Source organism: Parasteatoda tepidariorum, chromosome X1 (genome assembly GCF_043381705.1).
Source record: "Parasteatoda tepidariorum isolate YZ-2023 chromosome X1, CAS_Ptep_4.0, whole genome shotgun sequence".
In the NCBI taxonomy this organism is placed as follows: Eukaryota; Metazoa; Arthropoda; class Arachnida; order Araneae; family Theridiidae; genus Parasteatoda; species Parasteatoda tepidariorum.
Genome location: NC_092214.1, coordinates 70,361,641 through 70,387,679, shown reverse-complemented (window position 1 = coordinate 70,387,679; position 26,039 = coordinate 70,361,641). Strand labels below are relative to the sequence as shown.

The following is a 26,039-nucleotide window of genomic DNA, read 5'->3' as shown; positions in this document are numbered from 1 at the left end:
GTAGCTTAAGGTTTTTGTTAAATTTTTGCGTAAGTGATAAAAATAAATTGCTTGTATTTATTACTGTACCTATATGCAAATGTAAGCAATTAAAGGGTTGGGATACTTGAGGAAAGTGTTGATGTGTTAGAAGGTACTCTGTGGTAAAAAGATTATGAAAGAGACTTAAAATTTATTATCTGAGACTTAAAGGTTATTAAAGTGATAAAGGTTTATGAAACTTTATTATTCTTTTACTATTCTTGGGTTACCTACCTACTTATTCTTTAAACTTGGCTCTCCCTTAAGTTATTACTTCTTGAAAAATAAAAAAAAATCTTATTTTTTTCCTGCTTCAGACTAAATGAACTGAAAAATAGCAAGAAATTTGAATTAAAAATAAAATTGTAACATTGAAGTAAATAAAAAGTTTTTTTGGAGGGGCAAAACTTACCTAAAGTTTATTCAAACTATGCGATGTTTTTAATCATTTATGTTCAAATTAAAAAAGTTTACTCTATTATTATAATTAATTGTTGTGTTATAGCTAAGTAAATCAAAATCTCAAGAGAGTGGGATACAGTGTCCTTAACTGTAAAGAATGGTTACATGTAGCTTGTATCACCAAAAGGAAGTATAATCATAAGTTTTACTTCTGATTTTCCTTATTAAAATCTCTTTCAAATATTTTCAATTAACCAAATTATTTGTGATTTAAAACATGTATTCAAATTTTTTTATGTTTTGATATTTTTGCTTCTGCATTTGTTCTTCATATGGGGCTTTTCTTGTTATTATATTTCAAATCGAAAATTCAAAATTATTACTCTAATATTTTTTTATCTAACTGTAATAATGTAATTATATGATTATTTATGGCTATTATATGATTATTTATGATAATAATGAGTATTTATCTATTACAGAATAACTTTTTTTTTCACCATAAAATCCATTTATTTCTCAATACCATTTATTATACCAAAATCCATATAATACCAAAATCCATTTATTTCTCTTATTTTGCCAAATCTAAAAATTCCTTTTTCATTCAAATGTAAAACCAAGGTAATTACAGTGATGGGATTTAAATAGTTTAGGATCTGGTATGGTGGAAATCCTTTTTCACAGAGTGTACCCTCCATATTTTAATCATATTATACTTGAAAATGTTTATTCCATTTATTTTTCATTATTTTCTTTAATGTTGTTTTGTAAGACCAATTTGTTAAAGATTTATAAAAATTATTTTTACTTAATTTGTCGCATTTGAGTTGAAGTATGCTTTTACTTCTGTCTCTTAAAGCTGCTTGCTAGTATTATTTTAAACTTCCTCAATGGCTGCACTTGTCAATTTTTCACTTAAATTACCTGAAGACTTTTGCTTATGAATTCAATCAAATTTGTGTTAATTTTCTTTCAAAAAGACGACCTATCCTAATCTTTTTAGGGAGGAATATTGAAACCATTCTTTGATCAGGCGTAAAGAGTCCCAAACTTTAACTAGATGTATTGAAATTGATTTAAATAAGAAAATAGAATTTAGGAATTTTTATATTTCTTATTATAATATAAAAGTGGCTATTAATTTTAAATCTTATGTAATTTAGCAACATGTAACTCTATTATTTAGTTTTTTAAGTTCTTATTTTAAAGTACTTATTTAAATATAGTAAATATTAAGAACTGCACACTCATACCTGCATGTACTGGTAGATATTCATTGCTCGATAATTATATTCTTTACACAGCTGCTTCATAAAAATAAAAAAATGGGACCTGGTTTTGTAAAAAATTTTTGTTGTGAAATAAACAGGTATTGTATGCATCATATGATCCACCTTCCATTTTTAGGATTAAAAGGCCCCATAACCTTAATATTTCCTAAGCAAAGTCCTCTGCAAATTAAATGAGTATGCATTTCTTAATTTTTCGAAATTTCTAAGGACTTCCATGATAGAGAAAGGCATGAACAACTTGTAGCTGTATTTAACTAGAAAGATTTTTTTAGGTGTCACACAAGTTTTGTTTATTTATTTATTATTTTTTTGTGATAGAAAGGCACTAAAATCTTCTAAATTTCTTTTTTTGGAAAAGGGCTTTTTTATATTATATTTAAATATTTGTACTGGAATTTTGATAAATTTATATTGAAACAATTAGTATTAATGTTTTATTTCTTCATGTTCTTGAAACTCACTTTTGTCCTCTAGGAAAACAAAAATCTCTAAAGATTTCAGCTGAGTCGAACAGTTCTTGTTTACAATTTGTTAAGGAATATTTCCTAACAAGAATGAACCAACACAAAGATTTGCATTCAAGGTACAAGTGTTTTTTAAATTAAGACATTTAAAACTTTGATATTTTAAATGAATTATTCCGTTGATTCATTTTTTTTGTTGGTTAAAGAGCTTTAATAGTATTTTCATTTGTTTTGGAAATTTATGAATAATTTGGGAGAGAGTATGGTTGTACCAAAAGGTTAAGAGGCTAAAGTGTGACCTGGTGCTTATTTTTCATCATAGGATAATTCTGAACTTTTTGCATTAAATTCATTACTTCACAAAGTTTAGATTTAAAACACTTTTTAGGAATAAAAGTTTTATTGGATATTATAATTTCGTGAATAGAAAATAAGTCTTTTGTTTTGTCAAGCATACAATATTATTATTTATGACTGTTACAATAATATGAACATGGTTTAGAGCAATTTATCAAAGTTGTATGACTAACTAAGTGCAGTATTTATCTATATTTTAATTTCTTAGTGGTTTAAAAGAACATTAGTAAGAAAAATGGACCCTACGTTTACTGACTTATGACAATATGGTCAAGATCATCTTGTTGATAGCACCAGCTTTATTGCACAGTTGTATCGTAAAACTAAAGATAGAGACCTAGACCATTAACCTAGAAATGTTATTAATTTGAAATGTCAAATTTAAAATGGTAAAATGACAATTCAAATGCAATACTTCTAAGGAAGTGGAAACAAACATTAATTAATAATACGGAAGATAAATTAGATACACTTATAGTCATATTGTATGTAACTAAATTATGTAAAGGGCGTAAAAAACTGATCACCCTGAATAAATTTTGATCTAATGATAGGATCTTCACGTTCTAGGACTCAATCTTAATGGCTCGAAGGGGTGAAAATATGGTCACCAAATTATTGGAACCATATTCTCCAGATTTGATACGTTTCAATAATATTTGCTGATGTATATGAGAGAAGTTCAATCTTGTTTAAATAACACTATTTTATTTGTTTCTTTTTAAAATATTCAAAAATAATGGTGCAAAACTGTTCCTGTGTTAAAGATAGTTTAAAAATGTTATGCATTGAAGATTATTCAAATATGGCATTAGTTAAATATATTGGATTAAGAAGAATTGGAGGTGAATTGTTGAAGTGTAGCTTTAGAGGAACACCAAATTATCTGAAAGTTTAACACAAGTTCAATGTAGTGCACTAGAGAGTGCAAATTTTTTAATTTTTGCACCAATATTAAAGAAAAGTTATATTTTGGATGAAAGTATTTCATGAATTGCTTATTTAATAGATAAGCTTATTAAATTCAAGGTTTCTTGTTTAAGAAATCTTTTGAGATAATTAAAAAAAAAAAAATCCTAAATTCACTAAAATATATCATGCTTTGCTCTATATAAAGGCTAGAACTCTGTGAGCATATGTTAAGAAATTGATAAGAAATACTTTTGTTTGAATGCAATTAAAAATTATAATAGAATTTAATTTAATTTTCTGACAAATTTTTAAATGCACATGATAAGATTAGTGGAATAGCATGATATATTTGTTTTTTAAAATTATGCAGTTATTTACAATTTCCCATTAAGTTTTTATCATGTCAAGGTTTTGAGATCTGTAAAAAAATGGGAAAAAAATCATATACTTTAATTGCGTATACTGGAATAAGCAGCAATTGCCCTATAATTTCGTGTCTTTCCTTCGTACCTTCACTTTTGTGAACCTTGTGTGCTTATTTGTTAAAATATCGATGTTTCTTTATTAAATTAAATTTTTTCTCACTAATTTTTCTTGATTACAACTTTATTCTTTTAGAGCCTTAAGCAATAGTTATCGTATTTAAAACTAATAAGAAAAAATAATTTTTATTCAAAAGTGTTTTAATATCTAAAGTTAAAGAATTTGTTTAGTATTTAAAAAAAATTTAAAAAAGGAAACAATCCAATGACTTTTCCATTTAGTGTATACAATATAAAATTTCGGTGAGTTGTTGAAAGTTTCAGGTATTGAAAAGGAAATTTGATAAAGTTTTTATTAAAACATCTGTAGAATTGATCAGTGCTCAAAATATAAACAATGCATCCTGAAAACTTTTGATCTAATGATCAGATTTTCACGTATTAGGTGCATCTTAATGGTTCAAGGAGGTGACCTCAAATATGCTAATTAAATAGTGCTGACAATATCAAGTTAAAAATCAGGCACAAAAATTAACTTTCTCTGAATAAACATACCTTTTTTTGACAAATTATGATTAGGAGAATGGTCCAACTTTGGACCTCTCCCTTTACCTAACTATTGGAAACATATATCCCTAATTGCAGATATCTCTTATATTTTGGGGGTCAGAAATCCGTTCAACAAAAGATATGTTTATTCTGAGAAAGTAAACTTTTGTGCCTGATTTTGTAACTTGAAATATTGTCTGCACAATTAGCATATTTGAGGTTACCTGCTTGAACCATTAAGATGTATCTAGTTCCTGAAAATCTGATAATTTGATCTAAGGTTATTCAGAATGTTTCATATGTATATATATATATTTTGTGCACTGTACATAAAAACTAAATATAAGTCTTTGGATATTTAGTTTTTGATTTTATTGAGCATTCATAGTAATGCTATGAGTTTAAATAAATGAAAGAGATGTTATTAGATAAATTAATATTTGTTTTCTTTTAAAAGCAAAAAAAAAAAAAAAAAAAAAAAAAAAANAGACTCTGCCTCAAAAAAAAAAAAAAAAAAAAAAAAAAAAAAATATGGTAGTGTCAGAAGTCCTTACATAAGAAGTTATAAGTCCTAATGCTTTTTTTTCAAATTGTTACCACTACTGAATTAAATATGAACATCTTGTTGACAATCTCCAGATAAATTTAAAACTGATTCATTAATGTTTCTTTTCGTGTTTTTATTTTTTGAGTAATACTAAATTTGTTTTTAAAATATGCCCTATTAAATTTATTTTTAAACATCATAAATCTATTTTTTTTTTAGAAACTTATTAAGCAGTTAAGGATATTTAATTTTATTTTGTTTTTCATACAGAGAAATGGTTAGAAGTAACGAAAATTATACTGCAGACTGTTTTGATCCTTTTCTCTATATTCAAAAAGCAGAAGAAAGTTATAGGAAAGGGGAAATGTCAGCCGCTAAATTTATGGAATTATTATCAGGAAATTGTCAGGAGTTCAACAAGATGTTTTTGAGTAATTTTCAAAATGAGGAAGTAAGTGTTTTTAATTTTTATTTTAATCATTCAGATTTTTGTTTGCATAATTCTTTTATATACAGTAAAATCCTGATTAAATATGGAACTGTGGGTAAGTGAATTCAAAAGCTAATTTACAAAATTACCAAATAAAGAGATAAAACAAGTAAAATATTCTTGAGCATTTTTTAGGGTTAGTATTTATTTGTGTTAGGTACTTGCTTAAAATTTTTCTAAAAGTGAATTCTTTTCCTTTTTTTCAAAAACAAGCATGTTTTTGTTTTTCATTTAAAAGCACATTTTTTAAACTTGTTGTTGAAATTCATTCTCTATGTTTTGTCGTATAGTGAAGCATCATGTTACCCTTTAAGATATTTAATTGTGCTCTCAATAGCCCAGAAAATTTAGACCATGAAGAAGGTCAATAGCCGCTAATTTAAAATTAACTGAAAATGTCATAATACCATGTCTATGATGTGTAGCATCTAAATTTCTCCTGCAGGTTACATTTTTATATGGGAGATCAAAGATGGCGAGAAGGTTAAATGGGATTAAAACTTAAACATTGCTCTCTGTGCAAGTGAGATATTGTTTCCAATATATTTTTTTATAATAAATAAATTAAAACTAAATCCAAGACAAATGAACTAATAGTTAAAAAGTTCTTAAGGTTTTTTGTAAAAACAGTATACATTTTGACTTTAACCTGTTTAGGCATCAGATATTGCTATTTGATCATAGGAGGAATTGTTTGCTCCATTGGTTCATTTGGCGGAGAATAATGCAATGCTGATGCAATAAATAGTGCAAAAGTTATTTAGATATAAATACTGTTTTGTATTTATACTTATTTATGCATCTGGCATCATATTTGCTTATCATTTTATCCTCTTATAGCAGGTTATTTATTCAAGGAAGTCACTCACAAACCTTAATATCTTTTACCATTGTCTTCAAATTAATCATGAGTTAGAGCAGAATTTTGGCTAGATTTTATGCAAAAGCTACCAACTCTAGAACTCTGGGGGCTTACCATCTTGCATTGTTACCTCACATAAGTTTTTTGTAGTTCTTACTTAACTTTATCCCCTTTTTTTCTTTAATCTCTTTCTTTTAACCTTCTTCTATTGCATTAATACTTACTTGAAACAAATACAAATTTCACAACTAGAAGTTTGAGCAGTAAATCCAATATTTACGAGGATGCATCTTAATGAATGACCAAGATGTTGATCCTTCAAAACCAGTCTTTTAAGTTTCTCTTACTGTATTGATACTCACTTTTAAAGTTGTTCTATTTAACAGCATAAGAAATGTTACATGAATGCAACTTCACTTTTTTACAACAGTCTTTCTGTGAACATGTATGAGCTTTTGACGAGGATTGCTCAACAACATTTTGTATATTCAAATGATCAATTGCAAAGGACAATGCAGCTACTTAACAGTTAACCTGGATTTGTCCTTCGAATTTATAGTTCTATTGTCAATTACTTTTCCCACCACATTTGTTACCCGGAATAGTCTTCAGACAATTCTCTGAAAAATTCTTTCAATTGCAAGTTTTCTTTATTTGTACACAAAAAACAAAAATATCACGTTTGTAACAAGCAGTGGAAAAGCAGCAAGTGCAAGCTTGTTTACTATGATAGTTTTCCACTCAGAGTCTAACTTTACTATCTTTTATTAATGATTTGTCATCAAGCAATCTCTTACATATAAATTCTCAATTTAAATTTTTGAAAGTTGGTTTTAATAGCCATTTAAGAAGAACCACTTGAGAGATCATTAGTGAATACACAACAACATTCATTTTTCTTATTTTAACACCACATATTCTCAACTGGTTAAAAAGTAAATTTATTTCCTGAATTACCATGAAAATAGTAATGTTTGTGGAAATTCAGTAACTGTTTTTTTATGCACAAAAAGTCTTTTTCTTATTAGAATGTGGTAAATAGTTTGTTCCTTTATATAAGTAGCTTTCAGTCTTTTTCATCTGTGAGTAATAATAAAACTTATCAAAGACAGTATCGAAGTATACTCTTTTTCCGAACAGGCTCTTCAAGAGCTATACTCAGAATGGACTCTCTTTATCCTTAATATTTAGCCGAAGACGCAGCCTTGAACCTTCTGAACCCCACAACAAAATTTGAGCCATCAAATTGCACAACGCAATATATTATATAAATTGCCATCATTCAAATTTCTTTGATGGCTTTTTATCAGATTTCCAGAGTTGGGTAAAGTTCAACAAATCACGCTCCACTGTTATGCAGAAATGAATGAAGAAAAAAGAGAACCCAGAGTTAAAAAGGCACTTGTATGTTTAACTTTTTTAAGCTCAAATGTAACATCCAATCAGAACATTTTGATTCTATGCAGATTGAATGCTGATGTATATTACAGACTTAAGACAAAGCTATTATAGAAGAAGCAAAGAAATGTCATCCTTTTTTTGTTTGTTTTCTTAGATTCAGCCAGAAAAATCTATAAAAAACAAATGCCTCTTTTGCTTAGATAGCAAAATCAGATATGTAAATATTTAAGTCAAAATGTTTCATTTTGTTTTTATACAAAACCTTTATAACTTCTTAACTATCAGTAATTTTATTTTATAACCCTCGTTGAATAGCCGACCCAATTTTGGGTTTGCAACTACAAATGTTCAACTCCGCAGCCTTATAATTTAGAACCTTATGTTATTCAGAAGACAAGGCAACTCCTAGATCAAATATTGGGAGAAATTTGCCTTTGTGGAGGACTTTTTGATGAAAATACCCCATTTGCTTTACATGGAGAAGAAAACCAAAAAAAACACCCATGGTTAGCCTGGTGGCAAAGGGACGCTAACCCAGGATCCGTCTACCATGAGGATATGATATTTTACGTCAGCACTGTGGTCTGTGTAAGCCGGGTGCCGAATTCGAATCAACCAGCCGTCGCTGAGTTTCGAACCTGGTCCACCTCATTGAAAGGAAAGCGCTCTACACCTGAGCCACCAGAGCTCTTTTAGTTATTTTTGCTATAATTCGATTTTATAGTATCCAGTGTAAAAAATACATTAAACACAATACATCAACTTTATCTTACTTGTTTAGTTAGCAATGCTTAAGTTTTGCCCCCATTTGACCCTCTCTCTCATTTTTTAATTAAGCTTGTGGAAAGAATTTAGACTTTTTAGGATAGATTGTACAGTCCGCAAAAAAAAAAAGATATCACCCTGAATAACTTTCGTTCTAATGATCGGATTTTCACGAACTAAGTGTTAATCTTCATGGTTCTTGGGGGTGACCTCAAATATGTTAATTAATTAGTGCTAACTATTAATTAAGTTACGAAATCAGACACAAAAACGTACTTTCTCTGAATAAACATATATTTTTTCTTACATATTTGGATTCTTAACCTTCAAAATATAGGGGGTAGCCGCAATCTGGGAAATATGGTCCCCATAGTTTGGTCAGGAGAGCGATCCAAAGTTCGTACCCCTTAATGTTAATTTCACTTTTTACGTTTTTAGTCATATTTTAAAAACTAATAAAGCAATTCGAAGAAAATTTCACCCAGTCATAAAACTCATTTACCCAAAGATAATTTCACGAAAAAAATAATTTTTAATAATTGTTAATTATTTTTTATTATTTAATTAAATTAAGGATGAAAAATTTTTGAATTATAAGGTATGAATTTTTTTATACCATATTAATCTACATATTTTTCAATTGAAAAATCTAAAGTTTCAACTGTTTTTATTTATTAGAAGCTGAGAAAAATTAAAATTAATTATTTTTAAAAAAATAATTTGGCGACAATGAAGAAATGATTAAATGGAGCGATTAATATTAAAATGTGATAAACTTGCGAGGAACTTGACTTCGCGCGCTTAGCATAAAATTTCATTCATATTTTTTTCGCTAATAATCGTTTGCTTATCTTTTCATTTTTATTTTTTTAAGCTATAAAATACGATGTTTCTTCTTTAGTCGTCTAAAATTCTATTTGCAATTTAGTAAAGAAATTTGAATAAAACATTTTATTGAATAAAATACATTTTATTCAGAGAATGTGGAGTTTTATAAAAGCATGCTTCTGATAGAATATGATTATACAACAGATTGTGCTTCTTTAATGTGATTTTTTTTTATTTTTTTTTTCTCAATAACTGATAAAATTTCAATAATATACATACGAATGAATAAATTTGGAATAAAATATTCATCAATTTCTTGAATATATATTTTATAAATATTAATAAAAATACGCAGTCAACATTTTTAAGCATCTCTCACAACATCGCAAATTTCTCAAAATCTTATAGGGTAAACTAACCAGTGAAGGAATACTTAAGCTTAGCTTGTCTTTAAAAAAAAATCATAAAAATTTCAAAATTTGTAATTTTAGCTAAATGACGTATTTGTTATTAAATGCATGTCGACATATTTGTTATTAAATGCAAATTATGTAAAAAAAATTTAGATAACTTACATAATATTGTTTTAAGCTTTTGGTGGTTTAAATAATAAGTAGTAAGATAACCAAGTGAAGGAACAGTTCTTAAATTGAATAAACACTAAATTTTCCAGTGAATGAACACTTAATTTTGAGAATGTTTGATGCTCGTTAGGAATCCTTAGGCCACACAGATATCTGTCGCCCTGTAGATGCCTGAATTGACTGATGTTAACACAGGCGGGCATTAGGAAAAAAAAATCTTTTAAGTTTTCGTGCCCCCATTTCAGTATCTTAAGGGCCTTACGAGCTATATATATATATCTGATATCTGAGATATATATATATATCTGATATATATATAACAAAAATAATCATAGTAGCAGTATTTGGTGGTAAATGTAGCTTATCGTAATTGAAGAATATGCTGTGCGACATTTTATGGTGAATTTGCGAACGTAAGTTTCAGAATGTATCGAAACATGTGGATGCTATTTGCTAATCATCTTTATCCAAAGAAAACCATGTAACGTAAATATCTAGCAAAATGAAGCAATTTTTTAAACAATGAATCATACAATATGCAACATATTATTTCAATATCTTATTCTTAAACATAACATATTTCAATGTTTTTAAAATGCCACTAAACATTCAGCAATTCATTGAGTTATAGAAAAAAGAAATCGTAAATTACAGAAAACCTTGTGAATGTGCATTAGAATTACTATACAATCTACATTTTATTTTTCATGCACTTTTTTTTTCTTCAAACTTTCATGCCTAGAAGACTCGATTAAAGCTGTAAAAATCATTATCCCTAAAATTTTGTATATAGCTATTATAAGTTATGTTAATTTGATTTTAGTATGAAATCCTCGAATAAACATAGCAAAAATAGCATAATCTAAATAATATCAGATAAAAAGTTCATGTATTTAAATTCTAAAAACTTATAAATCGATTCAAATTTTCTTTTCAAAGGAGAATAAAATAATTTTTTTTTATTTTTTTTTTTTGCTTTTTGGACATAAATGAACTTAAAAATTGTTTATTGCCTAGAAACTTCGAGATGTTTCCTATTAACTATTAATTAAACCTCTCAGAGCAATCACAAAACATTATTTCAACTTTTTTACAGTCAGAAATTGGTTGCCTAGCAACCTAGTAAAATTAAGCATTTCTCTTTTGAATCAGTCAATGGGTTATCTTAAAAAATTTATTTGCGCAGGCGACTTTTTTGGCGGTTTTCTGGACTATCGCCAAATATATAAACCTTTATTGCAACCCAATTTACGACCCATTTGTTTTAAAATTTTGTCAACCCCCCTAATTCAAGTGTCTAGATTCCAAATATGTAAAAAAAAATATATGTTTATTCAGAGAAAGTACGTTTTTGTGTCTGATTTCGTAACTTAATTAATAGTTAGCACTAATTAATTAGCATATTTGAGGACACCCCCTGGTACCATTCGTGAAAATCGGATCATTAGAACGAAAGTTATTCAGGGTGATATCTTTTTTTTTGCGGACTGTACATATCATTTAAGAACTTATTCTATCAAATCAAACCCCAAATTTTCTAAGCTACAATGTTTGCAAAAACATTGACATAGTTTACTTGCTTCTTTGTTTTGGCTTCTTTATTCCAGCACTTTTTTTATAATAGCATTGCTTTGATTAGCAGAATGAAACAGCCAAATATATAGAACTGCAAACAGTCTATTTCATTTTGATTCATAATGCAACGAGGAAACCTACCATGACTCATTTTTTATTTTTCAAAATTAATGTTTTCAATTCTTTGTATTCTCCTTCTTTGCTTATGTTTTGCACACTCAACTGCAATGTTTAAATGCTGATTTCTAGAAAATTTTACTCTGTTACAATAGCATTATGTTTATCAGTATGGTAGTGAAGGAAGATCATTATCATATGAAAAAATAATATTATAACATGCATTAATATAATTGATTAGATTATTAACATATAATTGTAGTTGAATATAGTTGATTGCATGCATGTCGTGAAGTTTCTTATTTTTAATATTTATTAATTTTTCAATTTATATATTCTAACATATAATTTTTACGTTCATATTACTCATAATATTTTAGAAAATAATTTTTAATGAAGTTGATTTCATGCATGCAGTGAAGTTTCTTATATAGATATTTATTATTTTTTCAATTAATATATTCTAACATACAATTCTTATGTTTTACAATTATTGTGTTTACTCATGATGTTTTAGAAAACAAAAGAATCTCAAAAGATAGAATCTAAAGGAGTAATACCATCTACCAACTCATGGGAAAACTGCCCATTATCACCCCAAACTATAATGATTAAAGGTAAAAAAAAATACAGTATTTTTTTCAACTTAAAAACTTCTGTTTGAAATTTCAAAGTGTATTGATATTTTTAAATCTAAAAAAATATTTTAGACGCATTAATATATTTTTTCTTCAACTTTTAATGTTCCTGATTACAAAATCAGAAACCATATTCATGTTTAAGGTTAAAAAGGGGCTTCATTTAAATTACAAATTTAATCTTAAAAAATTATGCTTAGCACATTTTTCCTAAATGTGTTAATGAAAGACTTCTAAAGACTTTCTAAAAGACTGTGATTGCTACATAACTACTCTTAATATCATTGATATGGTAATGTTTCTGAAACTAGTTACTTTCTTTTCATTTGTAAGCTTTTAGCTTTTTTTTAAAAAGTATTTTTTGTTTAATTTTGTAATTATTTCGACTAATTTTTAATTTAATTTTTATAGACAAAAAAGGCCTTATTTAATTTTTTACAAAACTTAGAAAATATAAGTGTTGTGACATACTGCACATGGACAAAGAGGACAGGAAATTGAAGAAGCTAGCAAACTTATTGCAAGATCATTATCCAAGATATGGTAGTAGAAACATTGATTAGAACTTGACATAGAAACATAACCATACATCATCCACAATAGGCACATGTAAAAAGAATAGTTCAATATGTGTAAACATCAGCTGTACACTAATTACCACAATACATACAAGAAACACAGTTTGTTTTAAATGAAGCACAACTACCAATATCAACACATATGGACAAGGGCGCCGGCAGAATAATCTAAAAGGGGGTGCAACCCTCTAATAAACTAATCCCCCCCCCCAAAAAAAAAGAAGAAAAAGTTTAAAAAATTCCGTTATTACATTTTGTTTTGTTATTACATATACTTTCATTGTTAATTTTCTTCAAGATTCATTTCTTCATTATTTTTTTTAAAAAAAAGTTCGAATTTGATAGAGGGGCAGCAAATTCATCAAAACAATGCATCTGAAAAGTTTACTGCAATTTTCACGAACGCAGAACACATTTGCGAAGAATTAGGCATTGAAATGAATCGACCTCGAGTGGCATCTAGACAAGTTCATAGATCGAATGTGCCTTCTGAAAACGCAGAAGAATTTTTTAGGAGATCAATCTTTATTCCTTATTTGGACTTCATTATATCTTCTTTAAAGACCGTTTTTCTTCTACACAAAGAAAAGCATTTTCACTCTTACAGCTTTACCCGAATGCGATGAACAAACTGGACGAAGTGTCATATCCTGAAGTTTTATAAGATATATATACTATGTATAAAGATCTGCTCTCATCGAATTTCATCACTGACGCTACAACGTGGTACGAAATGTGGAGGAATAGAGAAAACTCTTACGAATCCCTCGAATACATCGATTTAGTTATTGAAGTCACAACGTTTTATCCGGCTGTAGAGGCGGCAATCAAAATTGGCCTAACTCTTCCAGCTACTACGTGCACTATTGAACGCACTTTTAGTACAATGCGAAGCATCAAAATATGGAATAAGTCTACAATGTCTCACGAGAGATTAAGTAGTTTGTGCCATAGAGTTGTATTTCAACTCTATGGTTTGTGCATGCTCAGTGTGCATAAGAAAAGAATCAAAGATGACTCAGAATTTATTGAAAACGTTATAAACAGATTTGGACAGCAAACAAGACGATTATAATTCTTGTTTGATTAAACAATTCTTTAATTGTTTATGTATCAATGATTAGTTAATTATTTGATTTTGAATACAAATATTTTTAATAAAAAAATTTTATAACAAAATTGTTTTTCGGTATCTCCTTAATTGGTTTTAAAAAAAAGCCAGGGGGGTGCAAATGCACCTCCTTGCACCCCCCTGGCGGCGCCCTTGCATATGGATATTGCCTATTCATGTTTGCTGCAATAACTGTAGTAGCAGAGTTTTCTGTAGAGGAAGCACTAGAGCTAAAATTAGTTTGCTGTTGAGAAAGCACAATAACTAGATCATTGTAAAAGTAGCAGAACAGTTAAGTCAAAGTCGTTGTTACTATAGTCACAGATGGGAAGAACATTGCATAGTTTTTGAAGAAATGCAATTGTTCAATGGATAGAAGTTTGAAGTAATCCTCAAATTCCCGCTAGAGTTCCATTTGCAGATATAATTCAGCGCATTGCCATGATGTTATCGGCATGATAACCGGAATTAGAAATCAGGACTGTTTCTCAAGGTTTAACAACTCTGGGGTACAAAACTCCACATTCTCGAAGTTTTATTTTTTTTAAGCTCCTGTTTTCTTCATTTATGTGTAGTATGAAAGAAGAACAATTTGGTGAGCCAGGTAAGTTTGCTGAAGATTTGAAAATTTTGAATGAAAAGCTTAAGGTGGAATTTTAAAGTTTAAATGAAATTTTACATGGCCTGTAAAAAGATTTTATTTTTGAACTGAGAATTACGAAGTTAGGATTTTAAATATTGTAAGTGAATATGTTTCTGGTTTTCAAGATTGTTTACTTTCTTATTGATGTTGTGAGATATGCATTTTTAATAATAGGTTTAATGTTAAGTACAATATTTGTAACTGAATTAGCATTTCTAATATGGACAACAATATTGGGATTTGTAATTTTAATAGGATGAAGGTTTTTATGTGAATTTAAATTTCACTGTCTCTATGTGGACGGAGTGCAGGCAACTTGATTTCGGGGGGAGTGTATTTTTAATATTATTACTTTTGGCAAATTTAACTGTAGAGATTCAGTTCTTTTAAAACGTTAGGTTAGTTTAGGGGAGATAATTTTTTTTCTTGCATTTTTGTAGGGGATAAGTTATTTTCAGTAGTTCTTTTTAGGTTCAGAGCCTAAGTTTGAGTTGGCCTTGTGTTTTTTGGATTTCCAAGCTTATTTGTCAGCTCTGTTTATGTGTTTTGTTTGTTGGGTATTTTCTTCAATCGTTTTAGATTTTTGATGGGATCCAAATGGGGTATTAGTAGGGATGTGCTTGGCGATAGTAGACAAAAGGGAAAGTTTGTTATGGACTTTTATCAATGATTTTGTCAGTTCATTGACTGGAGTTTCAACTGTGATTCTTAAAACTTGAAATTTTAGTGCATTGTAGGAAAAAAGGAGAGAATGTTAGGGGTGGTTGCTTTTTTGGGTTAAGCTTAGAGCTTTTTGGGGATAGGTATTTAGTTTAACCAAGTTTAAAATAAGTTAACAGGTTAAGCTTAGGCTTGATTTTTAAGTTTAACTATTGGTTTGTCACAGTTCAGAAGAGGTTCTACCTTAAAATTTGCTTCTGACATGCAAACTATACAGGTGCTTGAGTGGTGGCTGCTTAGATTTAATTGTGATGATTTCAAGCATACAAAGGCTTAGGCTAGATTGGCTGGGGTTAAGTTGTTAAGTAGGTAGTGTAGAAGGCCCTGAGCTTGGCGTTTCAGGATTTCACAATTAGTCCAAGTTAGGAAAGTGCATGGTTTTCTTCTGGGTATACCTTTAGGTTTTGCCAGTTGAGTTTAGGTATGATTTTTTCCATTTTGGGTTACTTAGATTTTTGTAGAGATTATTTGAGGTTGTGCAATTTAATATTTTTTGATAAGTTTGAATTCTTGTTTTTTTAAATTCTTCTGTATCTTCATCTGTGCTTAGTCAAAACCTTTTTAGAGTTTTTTTTTGTTTTAATTTGAGGTTTACATTTGAGGCCTCAGAGGAATTTTGCTGCTTTATCTTTTTTTTGAATTGCAAGTTTTGTGTATTTAGTTGTTTTACATCTACGATTTTGTTGAGTTGTAGGTAACTTTCACATTTTTTTGCGTCTGTGCTTGCATTCCCAGGGAATAGGAGGGAGTCATCAAAGTAAATTTCTGCTTTCCAAAGGGGGGTGGGTTAAAAAATTTTTTGTTACAATTTTAATTGATGTGGGGGTTTCATGTAATTTTCTGTTGATCATTAAATTTAAAACATCTATTGACTGATGTTACTTGTTAAAATTCAGGACTTTGTTTACTTTGGAGGTTTTTATTTACTTTTCTTTTGGTAGTTGTGCAGTTATTCATCTGGGGGCTGAGCTGTCACAATGTCTGTCATAAACAATTAATTGGCATGATTTTCCTTTTTAATTTTCTATTAGTTAATATTAAAGTAATTGGCATTATTGTTAGGCAAATTAGGTAAGTAGGATGAATATGGCGGGGTGTTTCTTTCCTTGCAGTAGGCTGTGTTATGCTCAGCAGTTTCGTCATGTTTTGCCTTGAAAGTGCTGCCCAAATGTCCAATTTTGGCACCCTATTTTTATGTAGTGTTCAAATGGGCCCAGAATACGATATAGGTTAATTTTAGTTTGATTGTTTATAGTTGTGATTTAACTACATAGAGCTATAGAGGGTGAGAAATATTGAGACTAAAAATGTTTTGTTTTTGTTTTGAAGCTTTAAGCAATTAAAGACAGTGGAAAATTTCAAATAAAAAATGGAAATAAATAATTAGCTTAAAATATTTTTTAAAATTTTGCAGAAAGTCTCTTTTTAGTCTAGCTATGATATTTACTTGATAGAGTTAGAATCAAGATATTACTTCATAAATATTATCTTGATTGCCTCATGAGTTAAACATGTTTCAGTTACATGTTTGTTTAATTTTGATGAATTTCTGCTGATATGCATTGTAACGCTGGATATATAGTGTGACATCAGAAGATTGTCTTGTATTGAATTAAGGATATAGAAGCAAGATGAGAATTTATAAAAATTTTAAGACATGATAATGTGTAGAAAAATTGATGCAACTTTATATCATCTGACAATATATATATAAAGATTTTCATCGTTATTTTTTATTTGATCACAAATCTCTTTTAAAGTCTCTCCTTACCTAATCCAATAAGTTAATGTAGATATTTAATCCAATAAGTATCAGCATAGTAATTTGAATTATAAATTTCTAATTTGTGATAGTATTTTTTCTTTAGAGAATTCATGTAAAAAAATTGTACAGAACTTATACATTTTTTATGTTATAGTGTTTTTTATGTTATAGTTAATAATGTTATAGTAATTTTTTTTTAAAGTGATATTTTCATTATTTTATGTGTTTCTTGAGTGATATTTTCATTATTTTATGTATGGTCTTGAAAAATTGATGCTTTTTATGTAACATTTTGTTCAGATTCTTATGTACTTAAAGGTACAAGAGAGTTCATATTAGATGGTCAAAAGAGAACAATACACTTCATTGGAAACAGAGCCTTTATTATCTTTGATAATGGTGCACCACATGAATTAACTTTCAAAGGAGAACAGAAAAGTATACACATTGAAGGCTTGGTATGTTTTATACTGTGTAAAAATGTTTATTTTATAATTTGTTCTGTCTAAAATCATTTGTTGCAAAATTTAATTGATTTCAGTTGTCATTCCTAATTTTAAATAATTTTGATGAAATTCAGCTGATATACATTGTAATGCAGGGTAGGGTGTATAGTGTGATATCAGAAGATTGTCTTGTATTGAATTTAGGATATTGAAGCATGATGAACTTACAAATAAATTTTCTCATTTATAAAAAGTTACTTTTATTATGTAATCATGTAACAGTATTAAGTTCTCAAGCGTAGCCATACATTCAAACTGAAAAAGCTCTATGTACTACTTGAAAATTTTAAGGCATAACCCTTTTAAGTATCACAAGTAAAAATTTCTTTTCAAATACTGAATAAAATTTCAATGGTCGAACTTAGAGGCTCTGGGAGGCAGAAGCCCCCAGTCATATAACTGCCAAATTATAATCAGAAGTAAGTATTCAATTGGCGCTTTGTTGTACAGGAGAGATCCATTATAGGTGCTTTATTGAGAAAGTACTCTACAAAAAATTAAGCCAATTCCAACCAACCTCATGATATCTAATGCTACGATATCTAATAGAAAAAAAAGGTTACAAGTAGATTTTGATATTCAGTTGTCATGACATTGAATTATAATTCATTATGCACTTGCATTGAAATAAAAAGTTAGCCATTCATTACATTTAATGAAAATATCAATATTTCCATTCACTCTTTATAAAATTGAATAAAAATCAATTGATTTATTTTTTTAAAGAGCATGGCATCACTCATAATCCTATCGGAAGTTGGCACATTTTTGAATTTACTTGTTATCTTTTATATGATCTGCAATATCTGTATTAGATGTTATTTTTTGTTTTATTTTGTTTTTATCTGAAAGGTGAGTAGAAGTGACATTGTTGTACAGCAAATTTCAAACTCCCTTTGCTGAAAACTTAATAGTTAAATGGTTTTGCTCCATTTTAAATAAGCAGCTTATTCTAACAAATATTTTTTGGTTTAAATTTGGTACTTTGCAGTCAGTTGGGTGTATCTATACACACTGCCATCTCTATAGTTTAGTTTTAAAATAAATTCCAAAAATTTCATCTTATACACAAAATTTAATATTAACTTACAATACATTTGATGGAATAGCTCTGATGTAAATTCTGTTTGCGCGTCTAATCCATTAGAATAAATTAAACATCAACAACAGTAAATTATCAAAAGTAGTATGGCTTTGCTGAATTCTTGAATAAACAACTATTTTCCAACATTATTTTTTGGTGCATAATTTGGTACTTTGCAGTTAGCTAGGTGTATCCATATACACTGGTACCTCCTTAAACTAGAACAGGGTGGCCACCCACCTAGGAAACCTTGAAAACCTGGAATTATCAGGGAATTTTTTTTATACTGGATAAAACCTGGAAAAATCAGGGAAATATGGATAAAAACCTGGAAATTTTAAAGAAAAGCTGGAAATTTTTTCTTTTAATACTTTTTTAATTTCACTAATTTAAATTATTTGCTAATTTTCTTAATTTAAATTGTTTCATCGATTATACCCACATTTTTTAGACGGAAATGTATCTCCAAACAGTTAAAATATCATCAACTTACTTGGCTTTCATCAAAATTTGCTCCATTATCATCCTGTTAAACTGGAATAAAACATAAAATTCTCCCATGCAAATGTAGAAACCTTTGCTCTCTATGCAGACTATGGGACTGTGCAATTTAGGAAAGGCAAAGATTATGGTGGATGTGGAAGACAGGGTTAGAATTCGGTTTTTAAATTCTGTCCGTGTTCGCACAATGATTCAAGTTTGTTCGCAATTGAGAGTGGTAATTTTTTTCTATTTTGACAAAATGAGTCAAAATGTTTTTGTATTTTTAACTTTATTAAATTCTCTAAAAATTAGTTGGTTAAAATAATAGATTTTATATTGCACTCTTTTTCTGAAAGCTTTTGAACTCCCATTCAAAGAAATCTGTAAATTATTTTTTCTCAGCAAACCAACCAATCACGCATTTCCCCCCATCACTAACAGCAATGTTTGTCGACAAATTGTTACAATTCTTGCATTAATGCTAATTTTTTCTATTTCATTTTAACCTTTTATAGTATATTTTTATTTTGAAAAAAGTTTTTTTTTGAAACTAACTATATATTAATATCAAATTTTACGGTTTTGTTGGTAAATATTAGTTTTTTGATTCAAAATTCGAATTGTATAGTTATCACAATATCGAAAGTTCGTAAATGTTGCTTGCATTCCAGAGATGATATTTCAAAACTATTCCTCTTTTTACCTAAAAAAGCTGACAATGACTAAGGAATATATAGGAAACATATTAAATGATGTATATACATAAAATATAATTTTTTTTATTCATATGTGTTTAGTCAGGAGAAGGAAAACGAAACTTAGTGTTTTAGTTCTGCACTGTACAAGATTCCAGTTGTTCAAACAAAAACAATTAACTATGCTAAACTAAAAAACTGTGTGTTTAGATTGGAATTCTTTAAATGTTTTAATTTCAAATAAGAAAAAAAATCAAAAAAGTATGAATTTTAAGGAATTTTATCTATTTTGTTTCTTCTATAGAGTATAGAACTAAAAATTAGACAATTTTACATTTCTGACATTTATTTTTTTATACTGAATCTCTTAAAATAAAAATGCTATTTCAAAATACCATTATTTAAAAATTTGACTTGAGATATTGGTTTAAGGAAAATATGATCAGTGAATTTTATAAAAAGCACTGGTAAGATGAAATACAGTATAATGCAGTATACAGTACAGCTTTATATTGAAATGTAATTACAGTGATTCACAAAAGTGTTGATACACTTATGACTTTCAATGAAATAAGACTTTCCATTAATTAAAATGAATGTTTCAGAATGTATATTTAATGATAAAAAATGTGTTCTAATCTTAACAAAACTGAAATATTTTAAATGACAATATGAAATATTTTAAAAACAAAGGAAAAGTTTATTTTTAAGGAATCAATCATCAAAAAGTGACAAAAACTTTATCCCACAAAAGTCATCATACACTTTTAAAGAAAAAACTCAGTCTATTAGTAAATCTAATTTTTCGTTAAATTAACATTTAGTGGAGTTTCCTTTAGCATCTACAATAGCTTTTAAAGGTTGAAAATACGTGTAACTAGTTTTTTTTTTTTCAGGTGAAATTCGTGCAGAATATTTTTTTAAAATTTTTACAGAAACTTTTACAACACTCAATTGCAAATTTATGAATTTTTCCACAAAATTTATAATTTTAATCTCTGATATGAAGTCCTTCTTTTAAGCATTTTATCACATATTGCACAGTTCAATTGAATACAGTAAACTAATTTAACATATTCATTACTGATTTACCTCTTATGAAGACAAATAATCAAATTTGGTCTATTTTATTACGACCACAAGTCATTTTTAAATGATAAAATAAAATATTACGGAGTTAGCAAGCAAAAATTAAAATATAATTTTGCTATTATAGGTTTGATACTAAATTGCTAATAAAGAAATAAAAAATTAAATGAAAAATAATTAAATAAAAAAAGCAATTGACGATAATTTTAATTCTGAGATCCAAAACATTTAAATGTACGATGACTTTCGTGGGGTAACATTTTTGTTACTATTTGATTAAAAAATTAACTTTTGCTTTGTTTTTAAAATATTCCGTGCAGTTTTGCTAAGAATAGATTATACATCTTATTATCAAATACCCATTGTGAAATATTCATTTTAATTATTGAATTTTTATTTCCTATTTCAATATAAGTTATAAGTGAGTGAGCACTTTTGGGAGCCACTGTAATTATTAAAAATTATTGATATATAATCACCTGAAACGGTTTTCTTTTCCTTAATGAAAATATATTAAACAATACTTATACAAGGTTTTATTGGTTATTCTGATTTTGTCATTTTGTAGGTACACTTTGAGCAAATACTACTTAAAGTAACACATTAAATTCAATAAAAACAATTAAAATTATTCAATAAAAACAATATATTCTGCAAGCTAAACATATTATTTTCTCCACGTCTTAATTTTTTAAAAATTAATGTTGTACCAGAACATTAAAAAATAATAAAAAAATATCTTGTAAAAAAAAATTTTTTTTTTCAAGATATGTTTAAAAAAATGACATTTTGAATAAGATATTTTATAATACAGACACTTTTCTTGTACACATCCTACACTTTATAAGAAAAAAGGAAAAAAACACAAACCTGGAAATTTTAAGATTTTTACCTGGAAAACCTGGAAAAATCAGGGAAATTTGAAATCTGTTTTGAGTGGCCACCCTGTAGAATGAATTCCAAAGATTTTAATATGATACATTAAACAGTATATTAAATTACAATACTTTTTATACAATAGTTCTAATATAAATACTCTTTGTATGACTAATTTATAAGAATAAATCAAAAAAGGGTTTCAATGAAATTTTATTTTAGTAATATAATCTGTTTTTTCAAATGCACTAGTTATATTGAACGAGAATTTTTTTGGTTCTATTTTTAGCCTAATCCAATACTACTAAATTTTGATGGAAAATCTGCTGAATTTGAAATAAATGGTAAAAAACATACAATATGCTTGGGTATTCCCACAAGAGAAGTTTACATCGATAACCAACCATATGAAATTAAGTTTGGTGGTCCACCCTTGATGGCTGATCTAGGAGATGGTCGGTTATGTAAAATATTTGCTAGTGGTCCGGTTCCTCAGGTTGTTATTGGAACAGAGCCCTGTTTTGACATTGTAAATAAGTTCCATCCTAGCACTGTTGGAGAGAAATGTGATATTAAGCATCCTGAAAAGAAAGAATGTGTTGATGAGCATGAAGATTCTATTTGTGAAAGTAAAGACTTCAAAGATGTTGATATGAGACAAAAGCCTCCGGAATTGCATTCTTTGCTAAACAGTGACTCTGAGAGCCTCAGTGATGTCGACTGGAGGCAAGCTAATATGAATAATAAATTTAATGATAAGAAAAATCATGCAATTAATGAAGAGCCAGGACTGAAATACCTAGCATGTCAACCACTTGCTGCTTATGAAAGATTAGATGAAAATCAAGAAAGCCATAACTATCAGGTAATTACAGAAGTAAAGAAGTTTAATCTTTTCAATTGATTGTATGTTTTAAAAGAATAATTTTAAAATAGAGCTGCTCAAATACTTATTTCATATTAAGGTATTGATATTGCTTGATGTTAAAAAAGATAAATTAAGGAAAAATATGTAACATTCACACCAATTGCAGTTTTTTTGAAAGCCAAGAAAACTTTTTATACCAGAATGGAATCCCGCACAATGCATGCTTTTTCTGAATAAACATACTTTATTTTGTAGTAGATTTGTATTTCTGACCTTAGAGGTAACAAATCACAAATGGAAGTTTGATCCCAATTTTTTAGTTAGGAAAGTGGTCGAAAGTTTAGTCCCCATAATCTGAATTTAATTTTTTACATATTTCTGTCATATCTTTTAAAACTAAAGTGAATTAAAACATTGTTGCACACAATTGTAAAAGTTTTATATCCAAAGAAAATTTCGTGCAAAATTAATTTTTTTTTTACCCTTATTTATTATTTTTCCTGTCTAGTTTTTGATTGGTCAAAAATATTTTTAATTGAATGGTGTACAAAGTTTTGTATCTTTTTCAAACTATCTTAAGTTTAAATGACAGAATCCAATATTCGAATGTAATTAGATAAATAGTGTTTAAAAATTAATATTTAAAAAACGAAAAAAAATCTTTAATTTTTTTTACTCAAACTATTTGGTCTATTTCTGTAAAATTTTCAGGTTTAGTCATTTGAAGTTACATACTTTAAAATGATTTAAAAATTTGTACACCTTTGAACTTATGGTGTAACTACCACTAAAATTATTAAATACCAATTCACTAGTATGTAAGACAAAGTTAACTTGATTCTATCTTGAGGTACCGTTTGATGGAATGAAGGTTGACATTGTCTTTAAAACACTCCACACAAATAATAATAAATAATCAATAATCATGAAAAATTATATCTTGCCAGAAAATATCTTTGTATTGTAGTGTAACTATCACTACACTAATAAAATTCCGATTCGCTTGTATATAAGACGTATTAACTCAATTTTATCTTGAATTTCTTTTTGATAAGTGACTGTTGATATTCTGCTGATGATAAATACATACAGAACATTCTGCCCACATTGGTGTCCTTTGGACATGATCTGAATACACCTATCTTGACAGTAACGCTCACTTCAATTCGAACATGCCTACGTGGAGGGATGGTACACATTGAACAGTTGACCTGCTATTTGTGACTGCAACATTGTCCTCCTCACACTAATGCTACTCAGTCTCGGTCCAACTACTGGAACTTGTACACGGTCTACTGCTAATAGCAACACAGGAGCGACCACTTACATAATCGCAAACTTAATGCAGCTCTCACAACCATCGCTCAAACTCTGGTGAACTTGATGTAGCTCTCCCGGTCTTTCACAATTCGGCAATGAATCAACTGATGATATCCATTCATCGAATTCTATTCCAGATAAAATTCCTGGTGGGGGAGTAATGTAGTTTAACTATAACTATAATAATACAATTCCAATTAACATAATAACTAGATTCTATCTTGGGGTACCTTTTGATAGATAAAGGTTGACATCGCCTGCATTCTAGTCCCCACAGTATAAACAAATTTCATAATTGTGTGCATAATTTGTGTGCAAATTGGGATGTGCACAGCAGACCTTGTTCTCCCAAGGATCGCTGTGCCACTGAGTTTTAGTTTAATTAAGTCTATGTAAATGTAATTTTCCAGTAACAGAATAGGAAGAATTTTAAAAAAAAATTCTGTCATGTTTTTCACAAAATTCCAAAAATGGGACTATGGCACAAAATCCTAGATTGACCCTTATGGGGATATAATGAACTAAACAGAAATAAAATTATATTAAGGGTATCGTAAATAATACAAAATAAATAAATGATATTAAGGTTCTCTAAATTCCGACCACTTTGCTGAGTAAACTACTGGTGTCATATTTTTATAATTGTGGCTACCCACCGTGTTTTGGAGGGTCAGAAATCCAAATTATTTGAAAAAAAAGGCATTTTTAGCCAGAATAGGTTCCTTGGGGTATTCATCCACTTTTCCTTCGAGGTTCATATCTTCCTTACCTGTACTATGCATGATTCTTTATGGCCTTACGAGATAATCGCCAACAATACCAATACATTTTTATTTTTTGAAATGCGGATGCTATTTAGGCAAAGTATGAAATAATCGTCCTGATGAGGTTATTATGTAAATGATGTGCATGTTACTGTGAATGACCGAAATCGGTGGTTGTTGACTTTCACCGGTGAATATTGACAATCAAATTAGTCACTTTAGTGAATGTCCGAAATATTTATTACTGCTGATTTGATATTAATTTATTCATGGATATAATTATAATAATTCGATATTTTAATACTTACTGACGATAGATTAGAACAAACATCAGTGTTGGGAGTACTGGGCAAATATATACCGGGCAATGGCACTTGACTTTGAAAAAACATCAGTGTAGGGTATACCGGGCAAATGCATACTGGCTAGTGGCACTTGACCTTAAAAAAGCATCAGTGTAGGGTATACCGGGCAGTGGCACTGAACCTTAAAAAAACATCAGTGTAGGGTATACCGGGCAAATGTATACTGGGCAATGGCACTTGACCTTAAAAAACATCAGTGTAGGATATACCAGGCAAATGTATACCGGGCAATGGCACTTGACCTTAAAAAAACATCTGTGTAGGATATATCGGGCAAATGTATTCCGGGAAATGGTTTTTAACCAGACCTAGTATGACTAGACCTTTGGTAAATGTCCGAAATATATACTAGGTCTAGTGCCACTTTTGCTATACAGTGTTACGTCCCATATCCGGACGTCCCTTTCCCGGAAGGGTCGATTTCCCAGACACTTTTTAACAATCAAAATAGACAAACATCTCTCCATCTTCCCCTTTCCTTAAAAAAAAAGTCTTTTGACACATTTTCTCTTTTTCTAGCTTGCACTGAACCTCTGATTTATGCATCGAACCCATAAATCACCAGAAAGGGGAAGTAAAGATCTACCAAGACCATTGAGTGACCGTTAGTGACGCTCCTCCCTTGGAATGTAGGAAAAAGAGGGAGATTTGTTTTCAAAAGACCGCAACTGAGTCCCCTCCCCCCTCTCCCATGCAGGTGGCTAGTAAAATAGGCATTTCCTGGAACCTTTTTATTGAAAGAAGAAATACTGTGGAAAAGGGTAAACGGGGCAAGCGTTAAGGTGGAGGGGGAGTCAGAATGGAAAATTTGAATAGGTCTAAAAGGATACACGTCCTTGAGAAACAAAACATTCGTTCTTCCCCATACCATGTAATATTTAGG

General features: G+C 28.9%; 1 protein-coding gene across 4 annotated transcripts in view; it reads left to right on the top strand.

Moving 5' to 3' along the window:
- Positions 1-26,039, top strand: part of LOC107451011 (pre-mRNA cleavage complex 2 protein Pcf11) — a 106,305-nt gene that overhangs the window by 50,686 nt on the left and 29,580 nt on the right. For 2 of the 4 annotated variants that reach the window (XM_016066963.4, XM_071187556.1), the window contains 5 exons: positions 2,193-2,301; positions 5,300-5,480; positions 12,169-12,268; positions 17,425-17,564; positions 22,129-22,704. In XM_016066963.4, coding sequence (XP_015922449.2) covers positions 2,193-2,301; positions 5,300-5,480; positions 12,169-12,268; positions 17,425-17,564; positions 22,129-22,704 — 1,106 coding nt within the window. Of the gene's footprint in view, positions 1-2,192; positions 2,302-5,299; positions 5,481-12,168; positions 12,269-17,406; positions 17,565-22,128; positions 22,705-26,039 lie in introns of all 4 variants that reach the window. The other 2 variants (XM_043041100.2, XM_043041101.2) reach the window with 1 other exon arrangement.